Source organism: Physeter macrocephalus, chromosome 14 (genome assembly GCF_002837175.3).
Source record: "Physeter macrocephalus isolate SW-GA chromosome 14, ASM283717v5, whole genome shotgun sequence".
NCBI lineage: Eukaryota > Metazoa > Chordata > Mammalia > Artiodactyla > Physeteridae > Physeter > Physeter macrocephalus.
In genome coordinates, this window is record NC_041227.1 from 58,746,113 (window position 1) to 58,768,696 (window position 22,584).

At 49.8% G+C, this 22,584-nt stretch overlaps 1 protein-coding gene across 9 annotated transcripts in view; it reads left to right on the forward strand.

Moving 5' to 3' along the window:
- ABCC1 (ATP binding cassette subfamily C member 1 (ABCC1 blood group)) overlaps window positions 1-22,584 on the forward strand; it is a 162,165-nt gene that overhangs the window by 94,171 nt on the left and 45,410 nt on the right. For all 9 annotated transcript variants that reach the window (XR_003682852.2, XR_003682853.2, XR_003682854.2 and 6 more), the window contains exons 13-19: window positions 5,256-5,402; window positions 7,209-7,296; window positions 10,161-10,236; window positions 12,469-12,595; window positions 15,421-15,597; window positions 17,723-17,890; window positions 19,599-19,782. Coding sequence is in view for 5 of the 9 variants with exons in the window: in XM_028498745.2 (XP_028354546.1) it covers window positions 5,256-5,402; window positions 7,209-7,296; window positions 10,161-10,236; window positions 12,469-12,595; window positions 15,421-15,597; window positions 17,723-17,890; window positions 19,599-19,782 (967 nt within the window). In the remaining 4 variants the exon portion in view is untranslated. The remainder of the gene's footprint in view (window positions 1-5,255; window positions 5,403-7,208; window positions 7,297-10,160; window positions 10,237-12,468; window positions 12,596-15,420; window positions 15,598-17,722; window positions 17,891-19,598; window positions 19,783-22,584) is intronic.

The following is a 22,584-nucleotide window of genomic DNA, read 5'->3' on the forward strand; positions in this document are numbered from 1 at the left end:
AGGCTCCGGACGCGCAGGCCCAACGGCCATGGCTCACGGGCCCAGCCGCTTCGCGGCACGTGGGATCTTCCCGGACCGGGGCACGAACCCGCGTCCCCTGCATCGGCAGGCGGACTCCCAACCACTGCGCCACCAGGGAAGCCCTGCATTTTTTAAAATAAGAAAAAAGATCTTCAGTCAGAAGGGTCAGGCAATAAGGTTTAGTCGGTGGGTTGTGTTACACTTAGGACGAAGGGGACCTTTCCCACTTTCCCTGTAACCCTTTGCTCTGTACATCAGATCCTCTGACAAAATCTGCAGTTTCCAGCTTGTCACCCACACTGCTAACCCTTCAAATATCATCTCCTGCCCTGGCTTCTGTTAGGAGGCCACAGCAAGAGATGCTTAAGAGTGGGACTGGCTTTTCTTGACCTTGAATCTGCCATTAAGTTTTTGGATGATGATGGGCTTCCAGAGACGGTGTTGGTTCAGCTGTTTGGCATGAAACAGATGAGCCCAGGGGCCAGTCGGGGACCTCGGCCCTGACCGAGACACTGAAGCCTCTGACTACATTAGGATAAAATATGTGGCCTTAGGTTCCCTTGGAAGGTGTTTGCATGTGCTTTCCACTGGTGAATTCCTGCACTTCAAGGATGATGTGGTGTTTACCCACTGGTAGGTGTGATGGAAGACAGAGGCCTGGGGAGGTCAGGCAGGAATGGGGATGCCATGTGGCAGGATTGATGGGACTGTTTTTCTGGAATATAGAGCCTGGCATTTATCGTGTACTCACGTCCACCTAGTGCACTTTCCTAAAATAGCATCCCTGTCAGTATTTAGCATTTGCTCTCTTGGAAGATTTGTGAGCTTCTTGCCTTCTCTGTGCCTTGTGTGTCCGTCCCTTCTTTAGAATAATTATCATTCCATATGCTAATTACCTGTTGTGCAGTTCTCTGCTGACCAGAACATACATGGACCTTGTCTTTTTTTGCTGTATCCCTAGAACATAGAGGACTTGGCAAATGGTACCCACTCACTAGGTGTATGTAGAGGAATGACTGACTAAATGAATGGACAGAAGATTTGAATAAACTGTATTAGTCAGGAACTGTCTTGCAAGTGGCAGAAACCTAAGGTAGGTCCACTAGAGTAAAAAAACGAAAGGGAGATTTTTGAGTCACAAAACTGAAAAGTCTAGGAAGGTGCTGGTTTTAAGCACGACTGGGGTCTCGGGTGTGGCTGGACCTAGGTGCTCCAGCGATAATGTTGGGTATAATTCCTCCTCTGTCTCCCAGCTCTGCTTTCTCCATGGTGGTTTCTGTGTCAGATGGGAACTCGCCACGTGATTACAGTTGATTCTGTCATCTCAGTAACCACAGTAACCAAGGAGAGAGCTCCCCTTTTCCCATTAGTTCCTGCAAAGCTGTGGGGTTGAGTCTCATTGGTTGTGGTTGGCTGCATGCTTGTCCCTGAATCACTGGGGCCAGGGAGCAGGGATGCTTGGATTGGCCAGGCCTGGGTCATGTGGCTTCTTTGGAGATTGGGGTCGGGTCCGGTGTGGGCAGTTCATCTGTGGCTGAAGCTTATGGACTGAGGTTGGGGGAGGTTCAGCTCTCCAAGGAAAACTGACGTGTTGTTACCAGCAACAAGAGTGGATGCCGACCAGGCAGAAGGGACAGATGTCCTCATGGAGAGATGGCAGATTTTTAGGGGTTGGGCTGGGGAAGTTGATTCCGTCATTTGCCCCATTTCTCAGCATGGGGGGAGGCTCTTTTAGCACTTAGAGGGGGGCGGTAGTCTTCCTTGTTTGCAAAGGACTTTTCGCATCCTGGACCCTCACCCTTTATAAGGCTGTAGCAAACCCCAGCTCCCCGGCCGCCTCCACACACTTGCAGACACTCGTGCTAGAGAGACCCTGGTGCATATCTGTTCCCCACTAGACCGTGCGTCTCAGGATCTCCAAGACTGCCTCACACAGTGCCTGGCACACAGTAGGTGCCCAATTAATAACTGATGGATGAATGAGTGACCTCTGCTTCCTGGAGAAGTGGATGATGTGGATCTGACGGGGGCCACGCGATGTTTCTCCCTCTTAATGCGCTTCCTGAGCTGCCAGCAGCCACCCTATCAGTTGGGCCAGTGGAGCTGGGATATTCTGGTGGTGAGATGCCTGAGGCCTGATTTTCTCTGTTGCTGAAGAGACACCCTTGAGTGTGTACTTTCTCGCCCTTGGGCAAATCCATCCACCTACCTACCCATCCATCTACCTACCTCTCCATCCACCTGTCTACCCACCCATCCATCCACCCACCCACAAACATTTCCTGGGTATCTGCCATGATCCAGGTGCTGTCCTAGGCACTGATGATAGAGCAGTGAATACTAAAGACAAAAATACGCACGCTCATGGAGTGTTCATTCATTCTAACTGGGAGAGACAGATAATGCACACCAGGCATGATAAACATATAGTATGCTAAACTGTCATAAGTGCTATGGGAAAGAAAGGTTCTGGTTAGAGTGATAGGGAGGGCTTGCAGTTTTTAAATAGGATGATCACGGGACTTCCGTGGCGGTCCAGTGGTTAAGACTGTGTGCTTCCACTGCAGGGGGCACGGGTTTGATCCCTGGTCAGGGAACTAGGATCCCCCATGCTGTACAGCGCAGCCAAAAAACAAACAAACAAACAACAACAAAAAAAGGGATGATCAGAGCCTTCACTGAGAAGGTGATACTTGAGTCTTAACCTAATGGAGGTCAGGAATCTGACCAGGGAGAGGGAAGAGTGAGAGGCCCTGAGGCAGGACTGTGCTGCCCCAGAAAGGAATAATCTTGGAGGCAAGCGGGGCTGGAACAGAGGGAAGGAGGTGGGAGAGTGGGAGGAGAGGAGGGCACAAGAGTTCAGAAAAGCGACATTTATGCATCAGGTGGCCCCTGGAGCCTGAGTCAAGACTTTGGCTTCTATACTGAGTAAAATAGACTGATTTTGGAGAGATTATTTTTTTAAAAAATTTATTATTTTTATTGACATATAATTCACCACTTCTATGTGTACAGTTCAGTGGTGTTTAGTATATTCACAAGGTTGGGCAACCATCTCCACTGTCTAATTCCAGAGCACTTTCATCACCCCAGAAGGAAGCCCTGTACTTGCTGGCAGTCACTCCCATCCCCGCTGTTCCCCCCATCCCCGGGCACCCACTAATCTACCTTCTGTCTCTGTAGATTTGCCTTTTCTGGATATTTCATTTTAATGGAATCATATAACATGTGTGGCCTCTGTGTCTGTCTCCTTTTACTTAGCATCATGTTTTCTGGGTTCGTCCATCCATGTCGTAGTGAAGTCAGCACTTCATTCCTTTTTATGGCTGAATACTGTTCCCCTGCGTGGATGTGTTTAGAGAGTTTTGAGTGAGGAGAATCCCTGGCTAAGAGGCAAGTGCGTCATCACTACCTGGAGGAGGGGACCTGTGTGTGCAGCCATCCCAGGGATCGGGTGTCAGTGGCTTTTTGAGCATCTAACCTCTCTCTTGGCCAAGGATCCTGGAACATTTCTGTGTCTTCCCTCAGGGTCCCCTCGCTCGTTAATGTCAGAACCAGAACAGGAGCCAGCTCTGCTTTCCAGTGCCTTGTTCTTGGGACCCAGTTAATAGACTCTTTGGAAAAATAGTCCAAGGAGTTTGGACCAAGTCCTGAAACAAGAAATAAAACAGCCACCATCTACTGCATTTTACGGTGCCCCAGGCACAGGGCTAAGCACTCTGCACAAGTGCCTGATTCCTTGGTGCCAGAAGCCCTGCGAATACGTATCATGATCCCCATTTTATAGATGGAAAAACAGAGGCGCCTTTGGAGAGCTGAGGTGACATCACAGCTCAGGGTCACACAGCTGATAAACAGGCAGAGCTCATGGATTTAATTTTTAAGATGTAGGACCTTTTAATAGGTAACAAAGAAATGAGGCAGCTGAGACCCTGAAAATACCCTGGACCGCATCCACACTAGAATCTTGGCCACTCCGCAGTCTCCTGATTGCCGGACATCTGCCCTGAGCTCAAGAATGAGGTCCCGGGCAATTTGTTTCCCCTAGGGAAAGCCTTTAATGGCTCTTGGCGCCTGGGACTAGCATGGGATAGAGACTTTTGCCCATCTGCCAGGGTGCACGGTTTTCCAGATTGCTTTGGTGGTGTATACCAGGTGATCTCAGGGGGGATGTTATTAGCCTCCTCTGGCAACACCTGGCACTGCTTGGGGGCCAACAGGTGGGCGGGGCATGGAGATCCACCTGTTGATCTTTTCCCTCCTAAGCTACGCAGCCCAGCCTTGGATTATTCAGGGGTCCTTCCTTTTTCCTGGCGAGGGAGGGGAGGTGCTGCTGTCTCAAACAACCGAACCCCAATTCTGATTGCCTGGGAATTGAAATCCCAGGCCCCACTGCAAGGCTTAAGGCAGGTCTGACTTTGTGGGGGACCCTTGGCTGTTTGTTTTCCTTTTTTCCCCCTTTTTCTTTCTTTCTTTTTTTTTTTTTTTTTTTGAAAACCTATGTTCCTTTCCTAGGGGTATAAAACCCTATACTCTGAGCTGGAAGGAGCTTTCAACAGTATAACGAATCCCCCACATCCATTTCACTGATGAGATGTCGGAGGCACGGGGAGAGGAGGTGACTTAACGTGAGGTCTCCGTGCTCCTATGTGCCTGGGGTCATTCTAGGCCCTTGAGGATACAGCTGTGAACAAAAGTCCTTGCCTTTGTGGAGTTTGCATTTCACACTGCAGGAGACAGACAATAAATACCTATAATCTTACAATGTAAGGTAGTGATAGGTGTTATTAAAAAAAATAAACCAGGATAAAAGGATGGAGGGAAGTAGCAGGGCTGTTTTGGGTAGGGCAGCATCTTGGAACGGGAGAGGGAGTAACCAGGCCACCGTCTGGATAGAAAGGTCGTTTCGGGCAGGGGGAACTGCAAGAACAGAGACCCGGAGGTGGGGTCATGCTTGGTGATGCTGAGGGACCCTGAGAATGGCATCCGGTGTCCCCCGGAGAATGTCGGTGGGAATGGCCCGGACTTTTGGCTTCTGGTCATTGGTTTATCCAGTTCGTTCTCTGGGTGTTTAGTGAGTGCCTGCTCTGTGCTAGACACTGTTCGGGCATTTCTGCTGCCTCCAGAGGCCAGTTGTCAGCCCCTGCAGCTCACACCAGGAGGCTGGAGCAAGTTCCCTGGGCGCGTGTCACCGCTTCTGTGACTGGGACTCTGACTTGGCCTTCTGCTTGCAGGTGGCCTTGTGTACGTTTGCCGTCTACGTGACCGTCGACAAGAACAACATCCTGGATGCCCAGAAGGCCTTCGTGTCCTTGGCCTTGTTCAACATCCTTCGCTTCCCCCTGAATATTCTCCCCATGGTCATCAGCAGCATCGTGCAGGTACAGGCGAGGCTGGGGAACTTCAGAGAGGGGGTCTCTGGGGGAAACAAAGCAAAAGGGCATGAAAATCCCCCTGGATGCAGCTCCCTCTGGGCAACCCGTCCCACTGTGGCCGGGGGGCTTATCAAGGCCCAGACCAGTGGCCTTCGTGCTTTTTTGGTCCTGCCCCAAAGAAAGACATACGTTTTACTTCTCAGCACACCCTCGAGAATATGAAACAAGTTATTGCAACTAGGCTGTTCTAAGCTCTGCAAGATTCTTTCTGAAACATTTGATCCTCTTCTATTCTGATTGAGTCTGTTCCACCCTGCCCTACCTTATCCTGTTCTGTTTCTTCAAAAATGCAGCTTTTGACCCACTGAATTGGTTTTGCAACCCATTCACAGGCCTTGGCTCACCATTTGAAAAACCCCAGCTGGATCCCCTAGAATCCCCCCAGTCCCTGTGGTGGTTCTGTAACGAGAGGGAACCGCTCAGTCACACTTGCACCATCTGAAGCTCCTGCACTTTGCTGCCGACAGCGTTTGTCACACTCTTCTCCCTAGCCTTGCACATTTTCCCGTGAAAACCCTTTCCTCAGCCACATAGACAAATTAAGATTAAGATTTGGTTGTACAAGCCCTGGTCAAGGTTTTTTTTAAAAAATAATCAAGTAAAACCCCTTCTTATTACGAACAATTTCAAATATACACAGAAGTGGTGCGAATAGCATGAGAATGCTATGTGCCTGTCACCCAGATTCAACATTTTCCACAGTTACTTTGTCTAATCGTTTTTCTGTCTTCCTCCTTCCTTTCATTCCTTTCTCTCTTTGCCGAAGAATTTTAAAGCAAATCACAGAACTCTTGGCATTTCACCGATAAATACTTCAGCACGAATTTCTTCTTACATAAGTATAACACCATTATCATACCTAACACAACAGTAATCTCTTAATACCCAGTTCATATTAAAATTTTTTGGATTATCTCAGAAATGTCCTTACCATTGGGCTGTTTGAATCAGGACCTTCGCTTTTTTTTTTTTTTTTTTTTTTTTTGCGGTAAGCAGGCCTCTCACTGTTGTGGCCTCTCCCGTTGCGGAGCACAGGCTCCGGACGTGCAGGCTCAGCGGCCATGGCTCACGGGCCCAGCCGCTCCGTGGCATGTGGGATCTTCCCGGACCGGGGCACGAACCCGTGTCCCCTGCATCGGCAGGCGGACTCTCAACCACTGCTTCACCAGGGAAGCCCAGGACCTTTGCTTTTTTTTAAATTTATTTTTGTTGAACCATAATTCACATTGTGTTCAACGTGTGCAACATGGTGATTGGATCCGTGGATATGTTGCTATACCGTTATCACCATAGCGTCAGCTACACTCCTGTCACGTGCCACGATTATCATTTCTTTTTTTGTTGGGGGGAGCCATTAAGTTCTAGTCTCTTAGCAGCTTTGAAGTTTATTATACAGTATTGTTGGCCGTAACCACCGTGCCATGCATTCAATCTCCAGGACACGTTTATCTCCTAGTCGCAAGTTTGTCTTAAATGGGGCCATTGCCTTCGGTTGTTTCTTAGGTCCCTTGTCAGCTACGATAGTCCCCCGCTGTCTTTTTTAATACCGGTTGTGGGCTTTTAAAGGAAAGCAAACAAGAACCAAAACCCTTTTTGTTTTTTATTCTAAGGTGTAGGCACCGCAGAACCTTCAGAAAAAAGGGAGGATGTGGGCCCCTCCGCACCCAGGGGAAACCACTGTAAGTTAGCCTCGGTCTGTTTTGCAGAGACGTTTTTCAAAATAACTACACCTTGTCGTTGCTTTCTGTGTAGGCGAGTGTCTCCCTCAAGCGCCTCAGGATCTTCCTCTCCCACGAGGAGCTGGAGCCCGACAGCATCCAGCGATGGCCCATCAAAGACGGTGTGTCCTAGGAGAGTGGGTGGATGGTGAGGTCTTACCTAGTGTTCCCAGGAGGGTGAACTTGCACTTCTGTGATCTTGCTTTCTTGCTGAGAGGCAGCCTCCCTGGGCGAGGTCCGCCCCTGAGGGCTGGGTTCCAGGGCCCGGGCTTTGATTCCATACTGGGCAGATGGACAGGCAAATCAAGGATGTTGGAGATTGACCAACCCCCTACCACCACTAGCTGTGCAGCCTTGGGCAGGTCACTTCAGTGCTCTGAGCCTCACTTTCCCCACCTGGGCAATGGAAATGAAGGTGCCTTTCTTTGGCTGGGTGTTACATGGATTTTTATTGGTAGGTTTGTTTCTTTTGTAGCTTATTAATTTATCCTTTGCCAGTCAACCCTCCTGAGCAGGGATTTCCAGGCACTTAATAATAAATATTAATAGCACTAATGGTAGTGACCACTTTTGCTGAAATGACACTCCCGCCACGCATGTCCCATCCTGAGGACGTCACCCTACTCACCTGTCCATTGCTCACTGCAGCTCAAGGAGAGGGGCCCTCACCTATATATGAGGAGACTCACCTGGGTAACTCGCATGGCCAATAAGAAGTAGAGTCAGGATTCACACCTGCAGCCCGTCAGCAGAATCTGTGCTCTCACCCACTGTAGAGCATCTCTGCACTGAGATTTATTGAGCACCTACTATGTATCAGTCATTGTTCTAAGGACTCTCTGTTTTGCATAATGTTCTCATCACAGCCCTGTGAGGTTGATCCCATTATCAATCCCATTTTACAGACGAGGAAAGTGAGGCACAGAGAAGTTAAGTAACTTGCCTGTGGTTCTCCAGCTAGGAAGTGGCAGCACGGGGATTTGAACCCACACAGTCTGGCTCCCGAGCCCAATAGGTACAGTCAGAAGAATGAATGTGTGTATATATTGGTAATAACGTGTGAGCGGTGCCTGGCACCTAGCAGGCATTCAGATGTGTCCTCAGTGATGTGAAAACACCCAGCACAGTGCCCGCCAAACGAAGATCATGGTGGTCGTTCCTTCACCAGTATGTGTGAGGGGCGATCGGCCTGGGGGCCGGGTTCCTCAGCCTCAGTACCACCGACATTTGGGGCAAGATCACTTTGCTGCGGGGGCGTCCTGTGCATTATAGGATGTTGAGCAGCACCCCTGGCCTCTACCCACTCGATGCCAGTAGCACCCACCCCAGTTTTGGCAACTAAAAATGTCCCCAGACATCATATCCCTCGGGGATCAAAGTCACCCCGAGTTGAGAACCACTGCTCGCTGGAATCTTCCTCCCGATGTCCCTGGCCCGTGGTATGTTAAGTATTTTATGCGCATTAGTAAGCGTTTTATTTACTTTTTTGCACATTGTCCCGAGTAACCATTTTCTAATGCATGTCACAATGCTTTATCAACTCCACCTTTACTTCTGATCTTCTCCCTCCCCTACAACCTCCATCATGAGAACAACTAGGTTATAAGGCCAGGGCTTTGTGATATAGCTATAGACTTATCACTCACGCACGAATGTGCGCACACACACACACACACACACAGATGTGAGCACACGCACGCACGATGCAGAATGATGCCATCTACCAGGGTCAAATTTCCCTGCATAACACAGGGCTGAAATCTGGGGCAGCCGAGGAGGTTTCGAGCTCTTGAAGTTGTTCACAGCTCACTACAGGAGTCACATTGGAAAACCCCTGGGCCTCAGCCCAGGCCTCAGCCCCACTTCCTGCCCTGATGGCAGTCTCCTGGGCGGTTAGACTTTATGTTTACCCACATTCTCTGGGTGCCAGGTGGGGCCCCCTTGGCAGCTCTGGGCCACATCTTGCAGCCTCTAGCTTGACCGACTAAAGTGGCTTTTCTTAAATTCCTTTAATAGCACCTTCCAGCTTCCTCCTTGTTCTCTGTTTCGGGGGGGATGGGGGAGGGGGAGGTTAAGTTAGGTTAACCAGTAACTTCCTCTCTCCACAGTTTTTGTTTCTTTGATGGGTGGGGGAATTAATTTCTTCATTTGACAACTTGAAAACACCCCCATCTTCTCTCTAGATGGTTTTAAGTTGGCTCGTAATTGAGTCAAAAGTTGTTTTTGTAAGTGAGGGGCACGGAGTAAAAAGAAAATAAGGGGGGCGAAAGTAGATGAAGGCAGAGGTGCTAGAATCACAGAGGGTCCACATAACGCAGGCTTCGTCTTAAGCACCCTCCCCCTCCTCTGCCACGATTCCCAACTTCCTGTTCCATCCCTGAGTTTGCATGGTTTACAGTGACCTGTGTTTTAGGAAGACTGGCTTGCTGTGATGTGAGCAGGGTGTCTGGAGGGAGCGGGGGAGAGGGGGGGATGCAGGGAGGTGGGTTAGGAGGCTGCCCTGGAATCCAGGAGTTTCAGGGCAAAGGACCCCGCTTTGAACATAAAGGAGGGGCCCCAGAGGTGTAGTGAGGGCCCTGGGCCAGCCCAAGCTGATGGACAGGCCTCTGCATGAGGGCCCTGCCTGTGCCCTGTGACCTTGGCTTCTTTTCGACCCACCCAGCCAGAGCTGCTGGAACCTCCCAAGACTGAGTGAGGGAGGCCCCCAGGGGTCCCCCGACCTTTCCAGATGGTGCAGCCTCCTATCTCTCAAAGGCAGAGCCCTCTCGCGGTTTCCTGCTGCTCTCTGGGTCTGAGGCCGCCTCCAGAGCTGCTGGTTGAAGTTCTTTAGAACCGGCGACTGATGTAACCAGATAATGCCTAGCGTGAGTGGCTAGCAGCTGGAGTTGAACCACTTGATTAGGAAAAACAAAAAGTAAGAGCGTGCTGCTCACGCTGAGGCCGGGGCTTCATCTACGCCTGACGTATTGTCTCTGGTGCTTTCCAGCTGGGGCCACAAACAGCATCACCGTGAAGAATGCCACGTTCACTTGGGCCAGGAGCGACCCTCCCACGCTGCATGGGTAAGTGGGACGTGGAGAAAGCCACGGAGCTCTGGGCAAACACAAGTTTGAATTCCAGCTACGTTCCAGCTCTGTTACCGTGAATAAGGTCACTGCCTTTCTGAGCCCCAGTTTGGCTCGTCTGTCAGATAGATCCAGTCACACCTGCTTGGGCTTCAGGGAGAAGCAGCTGAGAGTGTGCCTGGCTCAGAGAGTTCCCTCAGACTGTATGTGACAGAAACCTTGTGCAGATAGCGGATAGGTTTAGGCAACAAAGGACAATTTCTGGTTCACATAACTGAGAAGGTTGCCTTTCAGGGACACTGATCCAGGGGCTCAGACAATGCCATCAGGACTCTCTCCATCTTGTCTTTGTTCCCCTTCCATCTGTGCTGGCTTCCTTTTCAGACGTCCTCTCCCCTCATGATCCAGATGGCCCCCATTGACTCCAAGTATCCCTCCTGCCTCATCAGGAGACCCACTTGCCTCTTATTGGCCCAAGTTGGGTTATGTGCCCCTCCCTGAGCCAGTCACTGTGCCAGAAGAGACTGAGTGCACTGATTGGCCAGGCTGGGTCTGAGGTTGTGATGCCGCCACTGGTGGCAGGAAGGCTTGGGTCAGCTGAAAAGAATTCTTGTCCACTCACATTTGCTATCAGGATGGATTGTTCTCCATCCTCTCCAAGGTCCCCCAGCTGCCTGGCTTACCCTTTCTCACGCCATTTCCACATCTGGGACCCTGCCCACCGCAGTCCTTATTTTTCCAAATCACAGGATCCAGGGAGTTGACCTGATTCCCTGGATAACTTGTCGATTGCCTCTGATTTCTTTCTGACTGGAGGCCTTGCCCAGGGGCTCTTTTAAGCCTCCTTAAGGAGTCCCCCAAACACAGGGCCACATGGGACATTTTTAGGGGCCAGGTTTATCCTCCATGCCCCTAAATAATTGCTCCCTTAACTGGGTAGCCAAATTACTGCTGTATTTTATCTGGGGACATGGGGAGGGGCAAGGGTCAAACTCTCCAGAGAAGAGAATCTGTGTTAACACCTCCCTTGATGGGACTGCTTGTTTAGGAAGTTCTTTCTTGTGTCTAACTTAACTTCTGCCTGCTTCAATTTTAGCTTTTCTCTCTAGTCCTGCTTCACAACTAAATCGTCTGTACCTGTGCCCCCATCCCTGCCTCCTTCCAGTCTCAAAGACCTTACCTTCTTGTTCCAGTCACCCTTCCTCACCCCTTGAATCCCCCGCAAATTTCTCCATCCAAACCTTTTTTCTCCTCAGCCTATAAAATATTCCTGTCTCACCTGGACGATCACAGGAGCTGCCTCACCGGGCTTCCTGTTCTGTTCTGGCCCCTTAATCCATTCCCCTCTCGTCACAGAACAAAAGAACAATCAGTGTGACCACACAACGGGTACACAAGAATTAAACAATGGCAGCAAAATCCATCAGCCTTTCCACCAATATGTTGAAATCATAATAGCAGTGGCTGGAAGGCAGCCGATGTAGGTGAACCCAAGGAGGCCCTGGACGTACCCGCTCTTCCCCGGGTGGGTGGAATCCCAGCTCCGACTTTGCTGTCTGCGTTGGAGGGGCCAGTCTCTCTGACAGTGTTGAGCCTGTTTTATTGTACTTCGATTACTGTTATCTGCCATAGGGCAGTTTCTGTAGAGACGTGTTTCTGAAACTCAGATTCACCCCTACATGGCTCCCAGCTGGGAAGCGTGTCCTTTGAGGCCCTTTTGGGTCTGGCTGCCACCCACCTACCTCTTCAGGACTGGCCTTACTTTTCCCTGCCTCATCTTGTGTCATCGACCTGTCCACCCCTGATCACACCTGCGATTTCACACCCATGGGCCTTTCCTCAGGCTGTCCCCTGGGTCTGGGGCACGCTCACTCTTCCTCCAGAGTTGGTTTTGGGGTGTCCTCTCCCTTGGGCACCTGCATCACGCCCCCAGGCAAAGCTGATCCCCTCTGCTCGGCCCCCTTATTGTGGCTCAGCCCCTCAGGTCTGTCCCGCGGGATCTTTTCTAAGAGGCAGGTGCATCCCTGCACATGTCATGGGCCTCAGACACAGAGGCCTCTGAGACAGTTCCCTGAGCTAAGCTCAGCGTAGACGCGGCGGGAGGAGTTTCCAGACCTCAAAGGCTCGCGACAGCCCTGCCTTCTGTCTCTCTCTGCACTCGGGGGTCCATCCAGCTTGGGCGGGCCGAGCACCCCCAGCTGAGCCCCAGGGTGTGTCGTGTCGTTTCAGCATCACTTTCTCCATTCCGGAAGGTTCCCTGGTGGCCGTGGTGGGCCAGGTGGGCTGTGGGAAGTCGTCTCTGCTCTCAGCGCTCTTGGCTGAGATGGACAAGGTGGAGGGACACGTGGCTATCAAGGTAGGAGGCCTGGGTGGGGGTGGGGTAACTAATGGCCAAGGGGGAGGCCAAGGGCAACATTGTGTTCTCTTTTATGACGACCTTGTTAATCAAGTGGGAAGAGCTTCATTCTTTCTCCTCTTCTCTGTGCCATCCTAGGAGGCAAGATTGTGGTGTCATTTATTTCCTGCTGTGTCTCAGCACCTAGAATAGTGCCCGGCATGTAGTGGGCACTCGATAAGCATTTCCTGGAGCATGGTCTCCGTCAAACTCAAACTCATCTTGCAGGATATTTGGGGAATAAAGAGTCCTGGGCTCAAACCAGCTTGGGAAATACTGCATATTCTGATTCCCTCCCTCTTGGAGTCTTATAAGAAACATGAATAAAGTAAAGGCTCTGAGAAGTCCTACAAGGAGAAAAAAACCTATTTAACTTTGGTTAATCCAGCATGTCCCAGACACATTTGTCTGCATCTTTTTGTTGTCTGTGTAGCAACTCCTTAAATCCCTAAAATTACTGTCTCCTGGAATCTACTTTTGGGGATGCTGGTTTGTGCCGTTGTTTTCATTTCAGAGCAAAATCCTTTGTTGATTATATGATGCCCTTGAGCCTAGTGTGCCTTAGAGACAGCGCATATTACAATAGTTGGGTCCAGACTAATGACATTTAGCTGTTGTTTTAAGAAATGACCTGTCATTACTTGCAAATATACATTATAAAGTAAGATTAGTGGGCAATGTGAGCTAGGTTAATGGAAGAAAATTCCAAATCACGGTGGGATCCACATTGCGTTCTGTTTCACTAACCCCGGGTTTCCACAACTGCAGCCCTATTGATATGTCAGGCCAGGTAATCTCTGCTGTGGAGGCTGTCATGTGCATTGTAGGGTGTTAGCAGCATCCCTGACCACTACCCACTAGATGCCAGTGGCACTCTTCCCTTCTCCCAGTTGTGGCAATCAAAAGTGTCTCTAGACATTGTCAGATGTGCCCTGGGGGGGCAAAATTGCCCCCAGGAGAGAACCACTGTTTTAAAGTAAAAACGCTTTAAATACAAAGATATGATGGATCTAAAAAGTGAGGGTGCTTGAGTATTTGGTTTGATAAGGTTATAGATTTATTTGTGACTGGTTATTTTGCCTTGGTAAGGGGAGTGTTAGAAATGTGTCTAAAATGTTTATTTTTCTCTGAATATCTTAGTTGGTAGGGCTTGTGCATACTGTGTCTGAATTATCTGTGGGTTGTACAGTGAGGCTTTGTGACAGTTTGGCCCCTTTAATTTAGGAGGCTGGAGTCAGCAGTTTGGTTATTTATCTGAGAATGAAGGAGAAGAGTTGGGTTACCTGGGTTCCATTCCCAACCTTGTCCTCCTAGAATCCCTTTTTGAAGAATCTTTGATGGCTCCCCTTTGCCTTTCCAGTGAAGCCCATACTCCTCACTAGGACCACCAGCCCTCCTGCCTTCCCCTGCCTCCCAGCTCGTTCCTGTCTGTCTTCCCCTCACAGCATGTTCCCGTCACACCAGGCTTCTTGCTTCTTGAACTTGCCGAGTTCCTCTCATCTCCAGGCCTTTGCACGTGCTGTTCCTCCGACTGAAATGCTCTTCCCTCTTCTCTTTATCAGACCAAATTATTTTCACCTGTCAGTGCTTGTTTAAAATTTTTTTTCAATTACTAAAATACGTGAAACAAGTGCCCTCCCCCAGCCTTTATTCTCATGCCACTCTTGACACCTTATATTATGTGGAAATAATGACAACCACTTTAGAAATGGACAACTTTTATACAGACATCCTTGGTTAAATTTCATCAAGGAAATTTCCTCAAGGACTCCTTCCCTGATGTCCCAAACTAAGTCTCCCTTTTAATTTTATTTTCTTTAAAAATTTTTTAAAATTTATTTTTGGCTGCGCTGGGTCTTCTTTGCTTCATGCGGGCTTTCTCTAGTTGCAGTGAGCGGGGGCTACTCTTCATTGTGGTGCACGGGCTTCTCATTGTGGTGGCTTCTCTTGTTGCGGAGCACGGGCCCTAGCGTGCGTGGGCTCAGTAGTTGTGGCGCACGGGCTTAGTTGCTCTGCGGCATGTGGGATCTTCCCGGACTAGAGCTCGAACCCGTGTCCCTTGCGTTGGCGGGTGGATTCTTAACCACTGTGCCACCAGGGAAGTCCCTAAGTCTCCCTTTTAAAAAAAATATTATTTTTTTATTGATGTACAGTTGATTTACAATGTTGTGTTAGTTTCTGGTGTACAGCAAAGTTATTCAGCCGTATGTGTATATATATATACTCTTTTTCAGATTCTTTTCCATTATAGGTTAAGTCTCCCTTTTTAAAGGACTTTTTAAAAGTCTCATATTTTTCTCTCTTAGCATTTACCACAACAATAATCAAACCATTTTCGTTCATCATTCAGGTACTTCCCATTCTTGGGAGTTAGGAGGTTTTTGTTTATTTAAAAATTTATTTTATTTTATTTTTAATTTCTAAAATTGAAGTATAGTTGATGTACAATATTTTATAAGTTACAGGTGTACAATATAGTGGAGCTAAGTGTTTTTTTCGCTGCTGTAGGCATTCAGTGAATAGTTACTAAACATGTAAGTGTAATTTCATCAATGAGGATTTCAGCTCTCGAACTCCTAATGTTGGGGCTAGTGATTGACCTAGTATGGGCTCTGATCCCAGCCCTGGTGACTGTAGTCCTTTGGGACTCGGCTTCCCTCTTGTTAAAACCATAGATGTGATGAAAATGTCTTGTGAAGCAGGGCCCTCCTGGTGGGTGGGTAGGCTGGCTGCTGTCTTGTTCACCAAATCTGTCTGTCTTGCTGCCTTCTCCGCTTTCCTCCTAGGGTTCAGTGGCCTACGTCCCCCAGCAGGCCTGGATTCAGAATGTTTCTCTCCGAGAAAACATCCTTTTTGGACGCCAGCTACAGGAACGGTATTATAAGGCTGTGATAGAAGCCTGTGCCCTCCTCCCAGACCTGGAAATCCTGCCCAGTGGGGACCGGACAGAGATTGGTGAGAAGGTCAGTAGGCTTCAGCATGGCCCCTGTATCAGTCAGCTATTGCTGTGTAACAAACAACTACAAAATCTGAATGGCTTATGATGTTAAACACTCTCCTACTTATGGGTGAGTCGACTGTGACTGGTGACCCAGGCTGGGCTCAGCTGGGTGGCTCTGCTCCATGTTGCCGGCCAGCTGATCCTGGCTCCGGGCTGTGGGTTGGCTCAGGTCTGCCCCATGTGGCTTCTTGCTAGGGCCTAGGTGAGGGGGCGGCAGCTCCATGGGGGGAAGCTCTTCTAATGGCGGCAGCAGAAGCCCAAGAGAACAACAAAAAAAATGTGATGTCCCTTAAAGCACACTGTCCTTTCTACCCACAAAGCAAATCACTTGGTTCAGCCCAAAGACAAGGGACCAGGAAGTGCACTCTACCTTTGCAGTCATGTGACTTTGTCACATGACCAAGGGCACAATACAGAGAAGAGGGGTGTCAATGATTGAAATGTACACAGTTCCTTTCAAAACTGTGATAATGGGGCTTCCCTGGTGGCGCAGTGGTTGCGCGTCCGCCTGCCGATGCAGGGGAACCGGGTTCGCGCCCCGGTCTGGGAGGATCCCACATGCCGCGGAGCGGCTGGGCCCATGAGCCATGGCCGCTGGGCCTGCGCGTCCGGAGCCTGTGCTCCGCAATGGGAGAGGCCACAACAGTGAGAGGCCCACGTACCACAGAAAAAAAAAAAAAAAAAAAAAAAAAAACTGTGATAATGGTAAAAATAATACAATATCTAACACTTACTGAGTAATTACTATGAGCCAGGCACTGTGCTAAACATTTTATACGTATTTTGTCCTTACAGAAAGCCATGAGATGGGATTTACTGTTAACCCTATGTAATGGTTGAGGAAAAGGAGGCCAAAAGACTTGCCTGAGCCCCTTCCCACCTCAGGGCCTTTGCATGTGCTTTCCCCTCTGCCTGGCTGGCTTGCTCGAGTGCCCCCTAGTGGTTACGTCGTGTGCGCTCGGGGAGTGTGAATGTTCTACAGCTGCAATGAAGAGTTTTCCCATCTTTGCTTTTAGTTACTAGACAGTGGCTCCACCAGCTTTCCTAGTTGGTGAATGATTTCTTTTATTTGAGGGAAATCTGCAGCTCCTTGGAAAGAAAAAACAAATTCCTAGGGTTTTCTGGGTTTTCAAGTAGAAAAGGAGCCTGAGTTATTGCTAGTATAAGCAGAAAATAACTCAGTGAGAACTGAGTTTAAGGATACAAATGCATCTCCTGGAATCCAAGGGCTGGAATGTGGTGGGGCTCACAGGCAACCTAGGACAGGCAACCTGGTTCCCCTCTGTCTTTTGTCTCTGCTTTTCTGCGCAGCTTTGTCCCTTTTTTTCACAAGTGTCTGTTTCTGCCACTTGGAGACTCCTCACTTCCGCTGTTTAGGTCCCAGTTCCAAATTCTGGAGGGAGAGGATGTGATTGGCTTAGTTTGGGTCTGGTATCTGCCCTGGGCCAACAAGCTGTGGCCAGAGGGACCCTCAATATGAACCTGGCTGCCAGGACCCCACCTCAGAGCATGGAGAGGATGGGCATCTCTTGGGAGAGGGGCTGGGCAGTTAGCCCATGTCCACTTTGATTCCAGCCAGATATGGAAGTCATGCTGGGTTATCTGTTGCAGGAGGGCTGTGTGGGCTGTGCGCCCTGGTTCAAATTAGAAAATGGTGCCCTTCCTGCCGGCGAGTGGGACACAGGCTGGATTGCAGCACCCCCAGGGCACAGCCTGCCTTGACTGTGTGGCTTCACCAGTGAGTGATCCAGAGTAAGAACCAGACTCCAAGATCAGGAGCCCTCCCTGTAGCTAGCACTGTTTGGTGCCACCAGCCTCCCTTTCCCAACTGTGCCGAGTGCCCTGCTCAGCAGTGCCCGGAGGCTCAGGTTTTCTCTTTGCCTGTTTTACAGTTGAGGCCAAACCCCCTGCCGGGACTTGAACCCACATCGGTGCAGGTGTGATCTCACGCCGTTGCCGCCTGCTCCATCCGTGGGTGGCGGGTGCAGCCTGAAGGGCCTCTGGCCGCCGTCTCCTGCATCCCGAGCAGGTGGCCCCCTCTGTCTGTCTCTGCTTCCCAGGAGGCCCACCCTTCCGTCTCTCCCCAGGGCGTGAACCTGTCTGGCGGCCAGAAGCAACGTGTGAGCCTGGCCCGGGCCGTGTATTGCGACTCCGACATCTACCTCTTTGATGATCCCCTCTCTGCAGTGGACGCCCACGTGGGGAAGCACATATTTGAAAACGTGGTTGGCCCCAAGGGGATGCTGAAGAACAAGGTACCTGCTGCACAGGTGGCTCGAGGTCTGGGTCTGGCCGTCGCTCTTTGGTTAAGTTGCAGTGTGTCCCCTTTGGGATTCCTTAACTTAACTGGACTCGAGAACATGTTTCTAATCCTTCCCTTGGCAGCTGTCCCGGGACAGCCTTCTTGCTCGTCTTTATAGGCGGACGTCCTCGGCACTGACTGGAAGTCATTGCCTCCACTTGGCCAAAAGAAGCCTCTCTTCCTGATTAAATAACAGGGGGTGGCTTCGCAGAGGGAAATCCTACCCCAAGATCCCCTGTCAGCAGGGAGGCCGCTTTCCCTTCCCTGCTGAGATGGCCATGGGCTGAGGGACAGGGGTTTGAGCAGGAAAACTGCCACCACATCTTAACGTGACAGGAAACGGTTCCTTTCCTCTTTTATTATTTTTAAATTTATTTGTTTAGGGGAATTATAGGGGAGGGAGGTTAACTGGCTCTTCCTCCCCCTTCCCCATTAAAAAAGTAAGACATGCCCATGGGAAAAATGTAGCAAATTCAGAAAACCACGAAGGAGAAAAACAAAAGCAGTTATCCACAATCCCCCCACTTAGAGATTTTTGTATTTCTTTCCAGTCTTTTGGCTGTGTATATAAGCTTTTTAATAGGATTATCACATCATGCCTAGATATAGTAAACCTCATGCCACTTAACGTGTTGTAAGCATTCCCATGCACACCACAAAAATTCTGTATAATTTTTAAATATTAAAAAAATTTTTTTTGCTGTTGTCAAAGTAACATATGTCCATAGTAACAAAACCAGAGAGTACGAGAGTATATGTAAAGTTAAAAAAATGATTCTCCCTCATCCTGCAGCCCTAGCTCCTCTGTGGAAAGCAGGGGCCAGCTAATCTGGCCTGCTGCCTGTTTCTTGGGCAGCTCACCAGCTAAGAATGGTCTTTACGTTTTTAACTGCTTGGAGAAAACCTGAAGAAAAATATTTTGTTACAGGAAAATTGCATTAAGCTTACATATCAGCTTCCATAAATAAAGTATTATTGGATCACAGCCAGCCCATCTGTTTATGTCTTGTGTATGGCTGCCTTCAGACCTGGCAATGACCAGAGGGCCCATAAAGCTGAAAATATTTACCATTTGACCATTTAAGAAAAAGTTTGCCAACTTGGGTAAACAGTTTGATGAACATCCTCCCAAACTTTGAGATAGTTAGATAAAATGTATACACATGTACAAAACTCTGTACTCTTTTCGGGGAGGGAGAAACTTGAAAAAAATTCAGCTACTGCCTGCACATTTTTTGCAGCAGTGTCATTCTTTTATTCATCTACACATGCATGGTTCCCTCCTTCCCTCTCCTCCAGATCTTAGTTCAAAAATAACCTCCCCCATAACCCTTGTTACAATTGCACCGACCCTCACCACCTCGGTATCCCTTCCCCTTTGCTAATGTGTGCTCACCATCCAGCACACAGTGTTTTACTTACGTCGGTCATTTCTCCCCCGACCCTGGAATCTGGGGCAGGAATCTTTGTTTCCCTCTCTGCTGCCCCTCGACCCCAGCCCCCGGCACATGCGTGTTGAATGAAAGCACGTGTGGATTGGAATGCTTCTGCACGCTTGCATCCCAGGCGCGTGTCCAGCCTCAGAGTTGAGATCTGTGTCCAGGTGGGCGGGGAATTTCCCTCGCGCGCGCATGCGCTGATGTGGCCATGTCTGCCCGCAGACGCGGATCCTGGTCACGCACGGCATCAGCTACCTGCCCCAGGTGGATGTGATAATCGTCATGAGTGGTGGCAAGATCTCCGAGATGGGCTCCTACCAGGAGCTGCTGGCCCGGGACGGGGCCTTTGCGGAGTTCCTGCGCACGTACGCCAGCGCCGATCAGGAGCAGGGGGAGCCCGACGACGGTAGGGCCGCGCGGGGCTCCGGCGCGGGTGGTGCCTTGTCCAGCCCCAGTTGTCCCCTGGAGGTTCCCACCAGCCGCCCTGGCAGGTCATCAGGGCATCAGACGGGAGGTTGGGCCAGGCCCCCTGAGGAACCATCTGGAAGGACTTTCAGGGCTGAATTGAGAGGGGACCCCAGTGCTTTATAGCTGGGTCAGCAGAGCTGGACGCAAGTCCGCACACTTTTCTGCGCTGAGGCTCTGTGCCTATTGAGTTTCAGGGTCTTGGTGGCAAAAATGGAGGTAGTGATAATTACAGTCCTCCTGGCTCCCAAGAGGCTGTGAGAAGCCAATGGCATATGTGCCATAATCCAGAAAGGATGTGAGGGTCATGAGGCCAAACGTGGGGGCTGAGCCTGCAGGCTGGAAGTTGGCAGGACCCGGCTTCGAACCCCAGCTGCTGCTCTTTCCAGCTGTGTGATGTCAGGCCGTTGCTGATAAAGCAGTGTAACAACAGAACCAACCTTCTGGCACTTGGTGTAGAATGAATGTGCTAGATTACTGGAGCCTTTGGCACGGTACCAATGACAGCTGCTGTTATTACTTCCCTGGGAAGAGTGCCCCTCTGATGTCCCTATGCACTTGGCATCTACCAGGTCCAGGTAGACCTGCCCGCTTCCCAGCCACCACACCCGCTCTATCCTCCCAGGTCAGGACTCTGAGAGCAGGAATCGTCCCAGAGGCACGCTTTGAATTCTGGGCTGGGAGCTCATCCTGTCTTTATTTGAAGCAAATGGGGTGAGGCTTCTGAGAATCCTGTTCTCTCTCTTATTAGTTGGTTTAAAATTCAGGGAATTGGTTGGCAGCCTTTCCAGGCTCCCCTGTGTTTATGTCAGATTGGCGTCTGGAATGGATCCTCTGCTGGTCCTTCTCGGAGCCTCGACCTGAGTTAATACGGAGAGGGAAGAGGTCACCTGATGCCTTTTCTGCTTTGGTTTCAGCTGTTGCTAAAAAGAGTGGAACTAAAGAGAAGTCACCTGTCCTACTCCGATCTCCCTCTTTCAGGAGCTAATTACAGACTCCCTGAGCCTCTGGGGTGTGTTTGTTACATGCTTAGTCCCCAAACAGGTCTCAGATTGGCTCTCCCCCGGGGTGGGGCTGCAGGACTGCCTCGTTGCACAACTCCTGTGGGCAGAGTGGTCATCGAGGTGTCTGTGATGTAAAGACACACAGCAGCAAATGGTTGTTGACTACATACTGGGGCTTCTGTCCTCGACAGGGGTTATCCTGTTGACTCCTCCTATCAGCTTTTCATGAAAGAGGTAGGATGTGGTTCCCAGTTCACTGATGAGGAAACTGAGGCTTAAAGAAGCTGGTCCCTTCTTTGCCTGGGGCAGGCGGGTCCCTGTCCCTGTGAATGGGGCCGATCACTGAGAAAGCTATTTACTATTCATTGATTTAGTCATTCAGTAGGTGTTTACTAAGCACCTAATATGTGTTAAGTGCTTGTATTATTTTCCTAGGGCTACTGTAACAAGAGTATTTCCTAGGGCTACTGTGACCATCAGCTGAGTAGCTTAAACAACAGAAATGCCTTTTCTCACAGTTCTGGAGGCTGGAAGTCTGAGATCAAGGTGTCAGCAGGGTTGGTCCCTTCTGAGGGCTGTGAGGGTTCCATGCCTGTCCCCCAGCTTCTGGTGGTTTGCTGGCAGTCTCTGGCGTTCCTTGCAGAAGCATCACCCCAGTCTGCCCTCATCTTCACATGGTGTTCTTCTCCTGTGTCGTGTCTATCTCCAAATCTCCCCTTCTTATGAGGACACCAGTTATATAGGATTAGGGTCCATCCTCATGAGCTCACCTGAACTTATTTCATCTACAAAGACCGTATGTCCACGTACAGTCACATTCCGAGGTACTGGAGGTTAGGACTTCAGTATATGAATTTAGTTGGTGGGGGGAGTATAATTCAGCCCATAACAGTACCGTTCTAGGTTTTGAGGAGACAGAAGTGAACGAAATATAGGCAGATCCTGCCCTCGTGGAGCTCAGAATCTAGTGGGAGAGGAAGGCAGTAAGCAATCAGCAGATGAAGATGGTGTCATGCAGCATTAAGTGCTGTGAAGGAAAGCACGTAGGGTAGTGGGCTGGGGAGTGATGGGGGGGTTCAGGCAACTGAGGCAGGGTGGTCAGGGAAGCCCTTTGTGGGGAACAGTGTTCTGACACAGGGAACAGCACAGGCCTCAGCCCGGCGTGAGCTCGGTCTGTTCAAGGAACAGAGAAGAGGCCAGTGTGGCCACACTGTGGTGGGCAAGGGACAGGGTGGGAGACGAGGCTGGCAGGGGTGTGGGTGGTTACCCTTTGGGGCCTTCAGGGTGAGGAGTTTGGGTTTTGTTCTCAGTGCAGCAGGAAGCCACTGAATGTCAGAAAGGGGAGGGCACACAGCAAGAGTGCACGCCTTCATTCCTCTGTGTTAGAGTTTGCTGGAGTCCTCGTAGTTTTTAATAAGTCCCTTATTGAGATATAATTCACACACCGTACAATTCACCCAATTCAATGATTTACAAAAGAAAAATGCTAGTATTTTATTTGTGCAGCCATCACCGCGATCAATTTCAGAACATTTTCACCCCCCTCAGGGAAACCTCATACCCATTGGCAGTCACTCCCCATTTCCTCCCAGCCCTTCAAGTCCTAGGCAACCACTCATCTACTTTCTCTTTTTTTTTTTTTTTTCTGGTTTTGAGGCGTAATTGACAGAGAGCACTGTGTGAATTTGAGGTGTTGGGCATGATGATGTGACTTACATACATCCTGAAATGACCACAAT